The 15,258-nt window shown below is 34.8% G+C and overlaps 1 protein-coding gene, 2 long non-coding RNA genes and 1 pseudogene across 19 annotated transcripts; 1 reads left to right on the top strand and 3 right to left on the bottom strand.

Moving 5' to 3' along the window:
• Window positions 1–332: 332 nt before the first annotated feature.
• Window positions 333–1,753, bottom strand: LOC147565307 (SWI/SNF complex component SNF12 homolog pseudogene; annotated as a pseudogene). Its single transcript, XR_015229791.1, has 2 exons — window positions 856–1,753; window positions 333–652 (listed from the first exon to the last, which is right to left on the bottom strand). The product of XR_015229791.1 is annotated as an SWI/SNF complex component SNF12 homolog pseudogene (transcript).
• Window positions 1,754–1,776: 23 nt separating this feature from the next.
• LOC147565308 (uncharacterized) lies at window positions 1,777–4,954 on the bottom strand. Its single transcript, XR_015230164.1, has 3 exons — window positions 2,251–4,954; window positions 1,964–2,054; window positions 1,777–1,881 (listed from the first exon to the last, which is right to left on the bottom strand). It is a non-coding gene; the product is annotated as an uncharacterized LOC147565308 (long non-coding RNA).
• Window positions 4,955–4,987: 33 nt separating this feature from the next.
• Window positions 4,988–10,909, top strand: LOC147565309 (uncharacterized). Its single transcript, XR_015230165.1, has 2 exons — window positions 4,988–8,716; window positions 8,915–10,909. It is a non-coding gene; the product is annotated as an uncharacterized LOC147565309 (long non-coding RNA).
• Window positions 5,170–11,186, bottom strand: LOC147565310 (uncharacterized). 16 transcript variants are annotated; one of them, XR_015230155.1, is made up of 13 exons: window positions 11,019–11,175; window positions 9,945–10,019; window positions 9,429–9,530; window positions 9,006–9,065; window positions 8,793–8,868; window positions 8,484–8,691; window positions 8,169–8,255; window positions 7,975–8,059; window positions 7,823–7,902; window positions 7,034–7,105; window positions 6,327–6,542; window positions 5,675–5,998; window positions 5,170–5,507 (listed from the first exon to the last, which is right to left on the bottom strand). XR_015230155.1 is itself a non-coding variant. In XM_086651802.1 (12 exons), exons 6-9 carry the CDS (start codon window positions 8,669–8,671, stop codon window positions 7,040–7,042), a joined length of 420 nt encoding a protein of 139 aa, XP_086507928.1. In that variant the 5' UTR covers window positions 8,672–8,691; window positions 8,793–8,868; window positions 9,006–9,065; window positions 9,429–9,525; window positions 9,945–10,019; window positions 11,019–11,082; the 3' UTR covers window positions 5,170–5,507; window positions 5,675–5,998; window positions 6,327–6,542; window positions 7,034–7,039. The 16 variants fall into 16 exon arrangements, 5 of the variants coding, with proteins under 5 accessions (XP_086507928.1, XP_086507926.1, XP_086507927.1 ...); XR_015230154.1 differs by having other exon boundaries at window positions 7,034–7,694; window positions 7,975–8,255; window positions 11,019–11,186; XR_015230157.1 differs by lacking the exon at window positions 8,169–8,255 and having other exon boundaries at window positions 7,034–7,694; window positions 7,823–7,887; window positions 11,019–11,184.
• Between the last annotated feature and the right edge of the window lie 4,072 nt (window positions 11,187–15,258).

Genomic DNA, 15,258 nt, shown 5'->3' on the forward strand with positions numbered 1-15,258 from the left:
TAGTAGAAATGATTTTCTTGTAAGAAACTTTCTGGTTGTTTAAACCCCAATTCCTAAACCAAAATGGAAAATATGAACCGACCAAACAAAAGTAAGAACATGTTCTTGATACTTCCGTGAAACAAAAGCAAGTGTCCATTGAGACATAAATACAGACTCCATATTCAATGAGTTTACTCTTTAAAGCTCCAAAACTTGATCCATAAAAAGCAATCAAAATTGATATTTATATAGAAAGTTTAAGGGTGGTTGAGCAGAAGCTTGCTAGGACCTGTAGGCAAATATCAGTTACACCGACAATTCCAAACCAAAGTAAAGGAAATGTTCATATTTCTACTCATATAACTCAAATAATGAAACTATATATATATACGATGTCACCTTTACCCGTGCCCTACAGATTCATCTCTCTCTTTCTAGGTCTAGTTTATAATTCTAAACATTGAACCATAATCTAAGTTTATGAACTCCAACGTGAGACCTACAAGTATAATAAACACCTTTAAGAAGTAATTTAACCGGATAACCAAAGCATCAAAATCATGCTTTCTAATGAGGTTTACCAGGAAATTGCTCCAATTCATGTACTTCCAGGACCTTCACTCCCTGCAGCTGGTTTGCAATTGAGATACCGATTACATCATCTTCAACCCTATGTCCCTATTAATGTTCAAAAAAAAAAAGATGATTAGTAAAACAAGAAAGACAATACTGAAAGTTGGCGATTATTCGGAAATATTACATATGAAGGTGCTCCTCCACGACTGAAGTATTCGGTACCACCAAAGTGAAGAGAAGAGATGCTAATTATACAAATCGAATATAAATAAGCAAGTAAATAAAAAGGAGGTATACCATGCTTGGTTGTAAAATTCAGCACGCCCGTTTTCTTTTCTGCACTACGACTTGCTTCCCCAGATACCACCTTCAAGTCTTTACCTTGAGAAGATATAAGAGCATTAATGAACTGAACAGGTGATTGACTAAACCCTGGAAGGCTCTTATTCGGAAATGATCATGAATCTTCTTTATAGCAGCACAGATTGCTTCTTCACATGTATGGATCTCTTTATGTTTCTCACTGTTGGCCAAGAAAGCAGACATCTCTTTTTGCAAAGGAAGGGGAATATGTACCAGCACATCATAGCAGGCATCCCAGCTGGATTGTTTCCCGATAGCTTTATTTTGTGTTCCAAATGTATAGGTTAAGGAGGCGATAAATGCTGTGAGATCTTCTGCGAGACTGCAGAGAACTTCACCTTTTCTTCACCAAAAACTTTCCGAAGGGGTAAATCACAGGAAAAGCAAGAAGTCTCATTTGGGTTCTGCAATTTTTTGGTGTTGACATAGTTCCAAATTCAAGTTATGACTCTAGGACGATCTTCAACCTCAATCCCAAGAACCTCCATCAATGCTGGCGAAAGCTTAAATTTTTCAGGAACATAATTCATTTCCAGACGAATATTCACATTGAACTCCTTATCCCCCTTTCTTTTAACCTCAAAGCCCTCCTGAGGGACTGGTGATCGAGCATTCTCTAATACAATCTTCGGATTTTCAGGATAGTGTGTCGGGTCCAAGGATATAACAACTCTCTTGAAAAGGCAGAGAATTTGGGATATAATGAGCTCTGTTTATGGAGAACGGCAGCAGACTCTGGATCCACCCCATCTTCTAAGATCCTACCAATCATGTTCAGTGACCAAGAAGGCGGTTTAGAGTTTTGCTTCTCCGGGATGGTCCGTAACTCAAATAATGAAAGTACATATATACGATGTCACCTTTACCCGTGCCCTACAGATTCATCTCTCTCTTTTTAGGTCTAGTTTATAATTCTAAACATTGAACCATAATCTAAGTTTATAAACTCCAGCGTGGGACCTACAAGTATAATACACACCTTTAAGAAGTAATTTAACCGGATAACCAAAGCATCAAAATCATGCTTGCTAATGAGGTTTACCAGCAAAATTGCTGCCAATTCATGTACTTCCAGGACCTTCACTCCCTGCAGCTGGTTTGCGATTGAGATACTGATTACATCATCTTCAACCCTATTAATGTTCAAAAATAAGATGATTAGTAAAACAAGAAAGACAATACTGAAAGTTGGCGATTATTCGGAAATATTACATATATATGAAGGTGCTCCTCCACGACTGAAGTATTCGGTACCACCAAAGTGAAAAGAAGAGATGATAATTATATAAATCGAATATAAATAAGCAAGTAAATAAAAAGGAGGTATACCATGCTTGGTTGTAAAATTCAGCACGCCGTATTTTTTTTCTGCACTACGACTTGCTTCCCCAGATACCGACTTCAAGTCTTTACGTTGAGAAGATATAAGAGCAATAATGAACTCAACAGGAGATTGACTAACCCTGGAAAAGAAGGCTCTTCTTCGGAAATGTTCATGAATCTTCTTTATAGCAGCACAGATTGCTTCTTCACACGTACGGATCTCTTTATGTTTCTCACTTTTGGCCAAGAAAGCAGACATCTCTTTTTGCAAAGAAAGGGGAATATGTACCAGCACATCATAGCAGGCATCCCAGCTTGATTGTTTCCCGATAGCTTTATTTTGTGCTCCAAATGTATAGGTTGAGGAGACGATAAATGTTGTGAGATCTTCTGCGAGACTGCAGAGAACTTCACCTTTTCTTCACCAAAAACTTTCCGAAGGGGCAAATCACAGGAAAAAGCAAGAAGTCTCATTTCCAATTTGGAAAATATGATAGCAACTAATAATTCTTAACAGATTGGGTGTGTTAATAACCCAAATGTGAATAGTCTGCTTTAATTTTTTTCCTTTCCTGCTTAGTGTGTAGTTCCTTATCTACCTTGTGGTCAAAACCTGGTGAAAAACTTACCCAAACTAAGCTATCAAATTTTAAGGACAAACATGTAGTTGGCCAAAGAAGAGCCTAGGTAAGGAGTGTTGAGTCTTCGGTGTTGTGGATCGAAAGTCATTGAATCACACCAACACAAAGCTAAGCTATCAAATTTTAAGGACAAATATGTAGTTGGCCTAAGAAGAGCCTAGGTAAGGAGTGTTGAGTCTCCGGTTTTGTGGATCGAAAGTCATTGAATCACACCAACACAAAGCTAAGCTATCAAATTTTAAGGACAAATATGTAGTTGGCCAGAGAAGAGCCTAGGTAAGGAGTGTTGAGTCTCCGGTTTTGGGGATCGAAAGTCATTGAATCACACCAACACAAAGCTAAGCTATCAAATTTTAAGGACAAATATGTAGTTGGCCAAAGAAGAGCCTAGGTAAGGAGTGTTGAGTCTCCGGTTTTGTGGATCGAAACTCATTGAATCACACCAACACAAAGCCTAGAAGGGTTGAGCTGCTATAATTTTTAGTTAAGTAACATAAATCCGCAGTAGATTGTTGTGTTAATAACCCACAAGACGTCAAGATAACTCCATAGAAGACATTATAAAACTAAAGAGTATGAGGAAGCAAATTTTGACAAAGTTAGACTACAATTAGGTGATGAATTTCATCTATTGAGGATGTGTGAAAGATAGAAAATACCTGGATAAGTACAATAACAAGAGCAGTGAGGAAGAGTTGGTACCAAGAAGATGTGCAACAATAATTTATATTACTGAATAGCCTATAAAGATTACTAATCACAATGTAGATAGACTACCACGGATCTCCATTAACCGAGAAGATAGCATCCAATTGTCACTAAAGATTAAGAGTCAATTTTCATGGAAAAAGAAGTAAATACTTACCTATGGTTGTCCAGGTCAAAGATTATGAGGTCCACACAAAAGCTCGACTGAAGAATGGTAAGGAGAACAAAGAAGATGCACCTATAACATATCAACTTACAAAATTAGAACGCTATATCTCTGTTAACCAACTTAGGCACCCTACTTGCTAGGTGGGGGTGAAATTGATGAAGTCACACTACAAAGGATATAAGCCCATCATTGTTAGGATAAAAAAACATAAGAATTGATTATGAAAAGGATAGTCAATACAAATCTTACAAAGAACAATAACAATCTTTGTCGAGGGTATCACTGATTTCCTAACAAACTTTAGTTCTTTCACTAATAACCCAAAAATGTAAAATGTTGAGATGGGAAAATATTCCAGAACAATTTTAGGTTTCTTTATGAAGTTCAATTTATTTCACTCCTTTCCAAAAGGAATTGTTCCCACAGAGCAAATATTTGGATTAAAGGAACAAGAATTGATCATGAGTAATATAGAAAGTGAACCCTAGAAAATCAGTTATAGTAAACATGGATCAGCAAATATAAAACCCTAAAAATTATATTCTAGGATTAGTAACAAAAAATTCATACAAAGAGGAACCCTAAAATAATGATGATACTCTGTAATGGTGCTCATTAAGAACCCTACTCATTAATCAACGAAGATAATGAGTAGTCAATACAAATCTTACGAAGAACAATAACAATTACAGAAGAAGAAAAACAATTAGAGAGAAAAGAGATAAATTAATTAGACAGATCAGAGAGAAGATTGGGTACCCAGAATGAGTGACAAAGACAATTAAAACTGAGAAATCATGAGATTTCTTTATACAAACCCTAACCTTTTGTTTGAGTAAACCACTTGCCTATTGATCTTCTTCTCCATCCTTTTTAAATGTACGATTCCTCTCCCGATAATCCCCTCTTAGTTTCTTGAGTAGTGCCACAAGGTGAAGGAATTTGAAAAGTGGGGAACTTCCTCTTACGCTTTGAGATCGGAGAGAGAGAGAGCGAGTGGCACTGTTCATCGTGAGCAAAAAAAAAGAAAAGGAACCGTTCAGTGGAAGCTGTTATGAGGGAGGGGATAATGGAAAATCCGTTGGATTTCAGTCACGTTGGAAGATCCGAGGGCTAGAATTGTAGAATGTAGGATAGATATCCACGTCGACGTCCAGTCACCTTATTTTTGTCCTAGTCATATTTTTTTGTAATTATTGTGTCCTAGTCACAAGGATCTGTTTTGTATAATAGACTAGGCATAACCCCCGCCCTACGGGCGGGGGAATGCCCTTTATGCAACGCGAAGAAATTACCATACAAACAATCTAAAAACCTTTTTTGGACTATATGTGTGTTTAGGGGTAGTTTTTTGCACCATAAACCCATTTTAGAGTAATTTCATTAATGATTATTGAATCAAGTAAGGACCTAAATAAAAACAAACCATTACGTTGACCAACAATTAGATTTGCGAGAAAATCATATACACAAAGCAATAGTAGAAAAGTTGATCACAAATTCTCTTACTTAGATAAACTCGCCAAGAAGCTATTCTTTTTGTTTTTCCCTACTTACAAGCTCATAAGAGCCAATGCGACAAGCAATTTTGCTGCTGGATCGTTCTCTAAGGCCTGATCATAATATCGTTTGGCATGATGAAGATCTAGCGGAAGCCCTTGACCATGCTCATGCATGTATTCAAGGTTGAACATGGCTTGGGCGTTGGATTCTGACTTAGCATGCTCATAATCCCTCTCTGTACCCTGTAAAATATAAGAAATAACAACAATGATTTTAAAAGAGGGCATAGAAAACTCACAAATCTTTCACCCAACGCTGGTCATAACATCACAATAATAATTCAAGAAGTAGAGTGTAATCAATCATAAATACCATAAGATTTAGAAGTGGAGTTCAAATACGAACATACCCGGCCATAGCAATATGCATCCCCAATGAGTAAAGCAGCATGTTCTTTACCCTACACTGAAGTTTTCCACCATAATGAATGCGCACATCGATGTCTTTCAGCATCTGTGCAAAGTCCAGTCTCTCCCATACAAATACTGCACTCCTCATACTTGTCAATAATCCATGCAGCATTACTCTGTGTAACTTCGTGCCCTAGTTCTGCCATTCTTGAGTACAGTAAAAATGCTCTTCCCACGTCACCTTTCAAGTACGACTCTAAAGCCCATCTTGACAAGGAACCCCAAGGCCCTCTCTCAGCAACTAATTTGTACAGTGCAGCAGCCTGAAAGAATGGAGAATTCAAGACTAAGTTCAGAAGAACGTTACTGCTTGAGTGCATGTCCAAGGGTGAAAAGATATGCAAATGAAAAAATATACATTATCCATGCTAATTACCAAATGTAATATTTGAGACTTCCTAAACAACACAAAAAAAATCACAAAAAACAAATCAGAATAGGTTCTCAGGACGGAGTAGATGGCTCGAATATACTGTAACTTAATGTGAAAGCAGAAAAAAATATAGAGACCTTGATTAAGTATTCAGTTCTTATAGAGTTATAACCTTTAAGAAAGAACTTTCAGAAGAAATATAAGCCAAGTAAACTTACCATCGAACGGTTCTTCTTAAGCCCTATGCATGTCTGGAACATTTTTGCCAATTGTAAAATTGCCTTGGTTTGACCAGCATTAGCTGCTGTAATGAAATACTTGCATGCCGTCTTCACATCCTTTTTCACACCAATCCCTTTGAGGTATAAGACCCCCAGATTATAATGACCACCAGCCTCATCATTATCAACCGCCTTGTCGAAGTAATCTTTCGCCTGTTACAGAAAGAGTTAGCTACAAATAAGATGAAGAATTTCCATTTTAACGATCAGTTGTCAGAGAAATCAGCAATGGAACAAGTAATCTGCAGAAAATGAATTAAATGTAAGTTCCTAAATTAGTTTCCTTCAACGATGATTTCTGTGGTCATAGAATTGCGGAGTTTTTTCTTTGGTCATAGAATTAAGGGGTTTCGGGTAAAAGTAGTAGACCATCCTTATGCATTGAGTGACCCATCTGAAGCACCCGACTGAAAGCTTTATCTGCCTCGGGGTCCTTCGTTGCCAAAGAAACATTCATCCATGTGGGAACGATCTTTCTAAGAGATTCCTACATCCATTCGACATAAGAACACAAACAGGACACTCGCGTATACAACTCATAAAGGAGTAATCAGGTTGAAAATATGAACCTTCCCAACAATGACAGGAGAATTTCATATTGGGTCAAATTGTCTAACTCAAAGTGAGAAAGAAAAATTTCTTACTCTTCTTTAATTAATGTCTGCCTTTTGGAGCCATTGAACAAACGCCCAAGGTTTGTTAAGGACTATGTAACCCTGAAATTAGAAAACGAGACACGCGAATGATGAATGGCAAAAGAAGCAATAAAATCCCATGCTTAAGGATAACATCCCCCTATACGATTACAATTCATCAAGTATATCCTGCAAACCACATCCTACTAAAACTCAACTGTAAAGTCTAGTCCTCTTTTAGTCAAGCAGATCTTATAAGGTTCTGTCATGGTGGAAGCGAAGTACAAAGAAATCATACCCTCAGTTCAGTTATTGTCTATATTGGGTACTTTAAGGTTCCGTTGAAATTCGGTGAAAAACCTCTACAGACATTTTCTTTCTGAGAAGTTTTACTTCACATTTCTTGATTTAAGGTAGTTTCATAGAAGTCATAAAGTTCAATGTCATAATCCAAAATAAACAAAGACTATCATCTAAAAACTCAAATCCAACATAGGTGATAAATGGATTGGAAAAACCAGCTTATATAAATCATTAAAGTTTCATAATTTCATAAACAATGACCACAGTTTCAACAATAATCTCCACAAAACAAATTGAGAAGAATTCCCAAATCCTAAATTACTTCAGATCCCATCTATAATTGTTTGCCGGTAAAGTTAGTAGTTATCTGAAATGAATTCATAATCAACAACTAACCAAAAAAACTCACAACCCAAGATGCATAATCTCTGTTAAAATGACAATGAAAGAAAAATTAAACTGAGGAAAACTAAAAAAACCACCAATTTCGATTACCTAATCCATTCCTGAAGGTAAGGGTTGGCCAACAAAAGTGGGAATCTCATCCATATAGTTATTTTCTAAACTCCAACAACCTGGAGATGTTAAAATGACAATGAAAGAAAAATAAAACTGAGGAAAACTAAAAAAACACCCATTTCGATTACCTGATCCATTCCCGAAGGTAAGGGTTGGGCAGCAAAAGTAGGGATCTCATCCATATAGTTATCAGGTTTTCCATCGTGCAAAATCCTTGTGAACCCACCCATCTCAGAATTAGGTCCATTTTGAAAAATGTATTTGATAAAATTCACAGATAGAACAGAACTGAGATCTCATGAGTTTTCTTTAAAACCCTGACCTTTTATTTGAGAAAGTCACTTCCCTATTGATCTTCTTCTCTATCCTTTCTAATTGAACTCTTCCTCTACCCATAATCTTCCTATTACTTTGTAGAGTAGTTCAGGACGTTGAAACAATTTGAAAAGTGGAGGAATTTTTAATCAATTTCATAGTAGAGTAATTAAACTAATGTCCTAATCAGATAAATAATATCCTAGTCACATTATTCTTTTGTCCTAGTTAGACTTTATGTCATTATTATGTCCTAGTCAGATTAATAAGACCTTGAAATAATCACTTGAAAATGAAAACCAAATCAAATAAAATTACTTACCTAGTTTCTCTATACTCCAACAGCTTGAAGATGTATAAAAGTATCCTATTTGCAGCAGCTGGAGATGGTTGGCATAGAGGGAGGTGCGTTCTCACTCTTCTGTTTAAAACTTCTTCCACCTGCTCTTTCTCTCTCTCTCTCGGGTTGGCAAAGAGACTAAAGAGGATGGTGTGTAAGGCTGACACCATGTCTTCTCAATGTTAGTTTCCTATTTTCAATATTTCCCAAAGAATGTATGCGAGAGAAGGGTTGGAACTTTTGGGTGATAATTTTACATCCCAATTTGAAGAGAATAAATGTGAAAGATACTTGATGAATCCAATGATACTTAAATTTATTAAAGGTGGAGCACATGATGAGAATTGGTGCTTAGGTACATAACCACCTATAGTGGAAAAATAAACAAAAAACTTATAAGAGAAGAAAAAAAGTTTTCCCAGACAGAAGAAGCTATCTAAGATTATGAAACACAAAGAGTCAGAGCAAGAAACAAAAAGAAGCAAACAATAAAAGAACACGAACCAAGAAAACCATGAAGAAGACGAAGCTCTAGATTTCATCAGCTAAAAAGAAGACGCCTTTCTGCCATGATTAGAACTGTTAGCGACCATCATCATCTTTTGAGACATACCATATATATAAACATGTAAATAGAGATGGATATAAATTTTATATGCAACCCAAAATTGTAATTTTTGAACTACAATTATAACACTTAAAAATCAATCAAAACTAACATATTTCAATTTTATGAATTGCTTGATGCAAAGATCTTCTTCCTTCTTTTGATAAACTTCTTATAAGAAAGACAAAAACAAAAACAATTACAGAAGCGAAAAACAGATTAAAAAGGGAATAACAAAACAATAAACTTCAAACCTCTTTGAAACATTTTCTCAAACAGTTAGTGGGTAGATAAAGTTTAGTGGTCAAAATCCAACTAACCTGCAGATTTTCAATACCTTGAGACAATCCTTTGATATTTCAAATGCTCAATATTCCAAATTTTCAAAATCTCCCACAAAGGACGGCTATATATTCCCTATACTGGAAACAATGAAATCAGTTCTATACTGCAAACAATGAAATCAAATAAACACAGAAAACTAAACAAATAGTTTGAAATCCAAATTGATTAATCAAAAACTCTCTAATAGGAACTACAAATAGTTTGGATTTAACTCGCTCATTTGACTTTCATTTGACTTTCTCAACATTAGCCGCATACTATTAGACAAGGTAGCATTCATGTGCGTCTGTGTGGGCGCTTGTGTGAATTTGTTCATCTTTCATCTTTCATCTTTAAGCCCATTTCTCTATTGCATAATCTCTCTTTAAGTGCATACTACGTTTGCCTCTTATGATTTAACGAACATAGAGTACTCTTCCACCTTACTTCACTATTTTCCAATATTTAACATTCAATATAGGACCAGACAGACGAAATGATGAGTTTCTTACCTCATTTCAGATATAGACTATAGAACAAGAGGGGGGAACAAAATTGCCCACAAACCCATCTTTCCTTCTCTTATTCTGTTATCCAAGTAGAAAATAAATTAAGTTCGAAAATAAGGCAGATGTATTTTATCATGTTTTGCTAATGATTTGTGTAGGGACTTTATTTCATGTGTTGAAAGGTATTGTTATGTTTCATGTGTTCAAAGGTATTGTTATGTTTCATACAATACACAACATTTACTACCCATTTTAAAACAGTTCCTATTGGGACTTTCATGTGTATAAAGGTGTTGGTATGTTTCATAACCTGTGTTTCATAACAATACACAACATTTACTACCATTTTAAAACACTTCCTATTGGGACTATGGGATAAACAGAAAAGAAAAATGTTGATGTGTATATAGAAATTAAAATGGGTATTGTTATGAAACATCTCCAAAAATGTTGTTTCAGTCAAGCATTTCTTCAAACATATTGTGAGCAAGAAGTACCCATTTTCTAGCTTCAAAAAAACCCATACAAAAGTAATAACAGAACTAAAAAGGAAAAGAAAGAAAAACTTATAATCAAAATCAATTTAGAACTTCAAGCCAAATCAAAATCAAAATCAAAATCAAACATTCCTACCGTACCTCTGTGATTTCGTTGGAGCTAGATATACCTATTTGTTTAATCAATATCGAATTATCGATAACGGCTAAATCTTCGGTCATTAAAAGTTAGTACAGAACTGAAACTCAGATACAATAGAAGATATTTTTCATAAATCGATAATCATCGTATCAAACTTTTCCAATTTCAAAAACTCAAACCCAAAATCATAACTTAGTAATAATTATTCATAATAGGATCAACTTTTCACCTTTCCATATTAATAATCATAACTACTTACGATATCAAAAACTAAAACCCTAAAACAATCAAATAATAGATAAAAAGACTGAACAAAAAAGAAAAATAAACTTTTGTAGGTTGAAATTTGAAAGTGAAGATAGAGAAAGAGACGGGATTTGAGATTATACCTAGACCAGAAACAACAATTTGACATTGAAAAATGATGAGATATTTTACCTTCAATGTTGGCAAAGACACGAGAGAGAAGGGAGAGAGGGAGAGAGAACGACCTGAAGAAGATGAGAAGAATAAAGTCGTGATGAGAGATAAAAGGAAAATGGAGGGTTTGGGAGCGGAACGGACATTGGAGCATGGACCGTCGGATTGATCCGATATGTAATATAGATGGCTAGATTTGTTTTTGTCTTAGTCAGACTGCCTAGTCATATTGATTCACATTAAATTTGTCCTAGTCATATAGATTTGCATTAAATATGTCCTAGTCACAAGGATCTGATTTGTATAATAGATATATATATATATCCTCTGGAGCTATAGATTTTCGCGTGTTTGCCTTGTGAAGATGCAACTTTTTATCATTTTTGTTGGGTAATATGGAATCGGATCTGTGACCTTAACTTTAAAATTTAAGTTAAGGTCAAGATCCGATTCCATCTAACTCCTCAAAAAGATCTCCTTCAGAGCTTCAGATCTCTCTTTGAGCGTTGGATGGTGGGTGCCGTTTGAAATTCTTGTTCATTTGCTAGAAGTTTAGTTCATAAGTTAAAGGTTCACAATCCTAAGATTAACCCTGATTAGATCTAACTCCTCAAACTACATGTTTGGAAGCTATTCACTCAGAATATTTCATGGAGGTGTGATGTAAAATCTCTAGATGACAGTTGAGTTCATGTTAGTTTGTAAAGTTTTGTATTTCAAGTAACAACATGAGTTTGAATTGTAACATGTTTCACAAATGTAAGAAATTAATAAGCAATGATATTGAATAAAAATTATTTCCTTTGTTTAATCGAATCTACTATTAATAATACCTATTTTTAATAATTCCGATTGGATTTAGTCATTTGAAATCTTTAACGTTGTTTTGTGGATTTTGAGGTAAAACAACTTTACATGTTGAACGCCAAGATCAGAAAAGTAAATTTAAAAATTTGGGTCTCTACAAATATCTCTTTGTGATCTATAAAAATATATTTTCTTTTCAGTGGATAAGATATAATCGTACTGTGACCTTAATTATACCATCTGAAATGTTAAAGTCAGGATTCAGTAAAATCTAACCCCATAGAAAGGTATATGGTTTGTATCTATGAGGTTTTGCGAGCTTGCCTTGTGAAGAGCTACAACCTTTTATCCTTTTTTTTAGTAATATGGAACCAAAGTTTGTGACCTTAATTTTTTAATTCTAAAGGGTTAAGGTCAAGATTCGGTTGCATCTAACTCCTAAAAAAAGATCTCCTTTGGAGCTTGCCTTGTGAAGAGCTTCCTATTAAAAATCAGAACTGCCTGTCTTAATTGTATAGTTCGGTAATTTGCATCAAGTCTCAGCGAATCGACAAACTCTACCTACGAGTTTTTTTTTCTCTTTGCTAGTTCTCATTTTCTCTCTCCTTATTTAAATAACTTCTTCTCTAATTTCCTGAAAATGCTCATCTCTTCTCAACTAGTAGCTACACATTTAAATTAGCCAAACACGTTCTTCTTTAAACCCTTGATTCATAGGTTCTTCAGATGTGTTTATGCCATTTGAAGGCGATCAAGTGGAATAAAATGTAACCATTGGAATCTAGTGGTTTCAGCATAGAAATCCCTCAACTTGGGAAGTTTCGTCAAAAACGACGTTTCGTATGAAAGCACCAAAACCGAATGGCTTTCGCAATGAAGCCGCCCGCTATGTGTTCTTTCATCACTGTTTGTTGAAGCCACCCAAATGGAATGGTTTCATCACTTCCTATTCAAACCACTCAAAGGGAGTGTTATTTAGAACCACTTGATCAAGCTATTCTCAACTAGCAAGGAAAGAAGAGAGGAAACCAAAGGGAGAGGAATCAGACTTGTCGTATGCAAAAGAGAATACTATCAAATAAAGACAAGTGGAGAGACGATGAAGTTGTACTGCAGAGAAGTATAAACTTATTAGAGAATGGATAATGGAGAATCCAGAATGAGGGATCGAGGACCAAGAGTTAGCCACGAGAAATGATATCATGAGCTCAGTTTTCTACTTGGACAAATACGCGAGTCAAATCGGTAGTTGATCACAAAGTAGGGACTGAATACAAAGTAACCTTCAAATAAAACGTACTAGTGTAAATGCAGGGTTCTCAATTTGGGGATATTTGAGTGGTGCGGGACAGTGTTTAATTGGTGAGAAAAATGTCCTTATACTACATTCATATTTGTCAAATACTACCGAGTGTCTACTCCAGATATATACGAAATCAACGGTCTCTATTTTCGAGTCAACTCTCCATCTTTTCTCTCTGGAAGGACTTTTACATTTTCGATAGACAATTAATTTTTACGAAGTCCTGGAGTGGGTCTATTTATAGAGTATCTTATCATTTATCAACATTTATGTGTCATAAATTTAAGGATAGCTATGTAACTAATGATGTTTAATAAAAGCTATTTTGTCATTTTGATTGTATCTACTTGATTTTAGTAATTTGAGATCTTTAACGTTGTTTAGAGAATTTTGAGGTAAAACGACTAAACATGTTGAACGGCAAGATAAATAAATTAAATTTAATAAAAAATGGTGATATATGTACCATACTTGTCATAGAGATCTAATCTTTCTTAAAATAAGAAGATATTTGCGACTATTTCATGAGAAACCTTAGGGTTTTCAACAACAAGCTCACACATATTGCTATAAATAGGCCTTAAATGTTCTTTCAAGCCATAAATTTTTTTTATCTAGCTTTTTTCCCTTTGTCTATAGATTATGTTTGTTCTTTTAGTTGCTTAAGATAGGTTGAATCCTACTTTGTTACAAATGTTAATGTGTCGAGAACCAATCACAATTGAACCTCCAAGAATATGTAATATGGAGTCATAACTGTTTTATGTATGACTTTTATTTTTTCTGGCGGGTGAGATGAAATCGAATCCGTGACCTTGACTTGAACATCGTTAAGGTCAGGATCCAGTTCCATCTAACCCCTCAAAAAGATATTTTTTAGATCTATGGATCTCTACATTTATCTTATTGGATCTATAGTGTTTTTTCTTTTTCAAAAATAAGATTCCTTAATTTTTCCATTTGAAATGTTAAGGTCAGAATTCAGTTACATCTAACCCCAAAATATATATATATATATATATATATATATATATATATATCCTCTGGAGCTATAGATTTTCGCGTGTTTGCCTTGTGAAGATGCAACTTTTTATCATTTTTGTTGGGTAATATGGAATCGGATCTGTGACCTTAACTTTAAAATGTAAGTTAAGGTCAAGATCCGATTCCATCTAACCCCTCAAAAAGATCTCCTTCAGAGCTTCAGATCTCTCTTTGAGCGTTGGATGGTGGGTGCCGTTTGAAATTCTTGTTCATTTGCTAGAAGTTTAGTTCATAAGTTAAAGGTTCACAATCCTAAGATTAACCCTGATTAGATCTAACTCCTCAAACTACATGTTTGGAAGCTATTCACTCAGAATATTTCATGGAGGTGTGATGTAAAATCTCTAGATGACAGTTGAGTTCATGTTAGTTTGTAAAGTTTTGTATTTCAAGTAACAACATGAGTTTGAATTGTAACATGTTTCACAAATGTAAGAAATTAATAAGCAATGATATTGAATAAAAATTATTTCCTTTGTTTAATCGAATCTACTATTAATAATACCTATTTTTAATAATTCCCATTGGATTTAGTAATTTGAAATCTTTAACGTTGTTTTGTGGATTTTGAGGTACAACAACTTTACATGTTGAACGCCAATATCAGAAAAGTAAATTTCAAAATTTGGGTCTCTACAAGTATCTCTTTGTGATCTATAAAAATATATTTCCTTTTCAGTGGATAAGATATAATCGTACGGTGACCTTAATTATACCATCTGAAATGTTAAAGTCAGGATTCAGTAAAATCTAACCCCATAGAAAGGTATATGGTTTTTAGCTATGAGGTTTTGCGAGCTTGCCTTGTGAAGAGCTACAACGTTTTATCCTTTTTTTTGGTAATATGGAACCAAAGTTTGTGACCTTAATTTTTTAATTCTGAAGGGTTAAGGTCAAGATTCGGTTGCATCTAACTCCTAAAAAAAGATCTCCTTTGGAGCTTGCCTTGTGAAGAGCTTCCTATTAAAAATCAGAACTGCCTGTCTTAATTGTATAGTTCGGTAATTTGCATCAAGTCTCAGCCAATCGACAAACTCTACCTACGAGTTTTTTTTTTCTCTTTGCTAGTTCTCATTTTCTCTCTCCTTATTTAAATAACTTCTT

Source organism: Eschscholzia californica, unplaced genomic scaffold (assembly GCF_041429995.1).
Source record: "Eschscholzia californica isolate CP2 unplaced genomic scaffold, dmEscCali1.0.p SCAF_1, whole genome shotgun sequence".
Taxonomy (NCBI): Eukaryota; Viridiplantae; Streptophyta; class Magnoliopsida; order Ranunculales; family Papaveraceae; genus Eschscholzia; species Eschscholzia californica.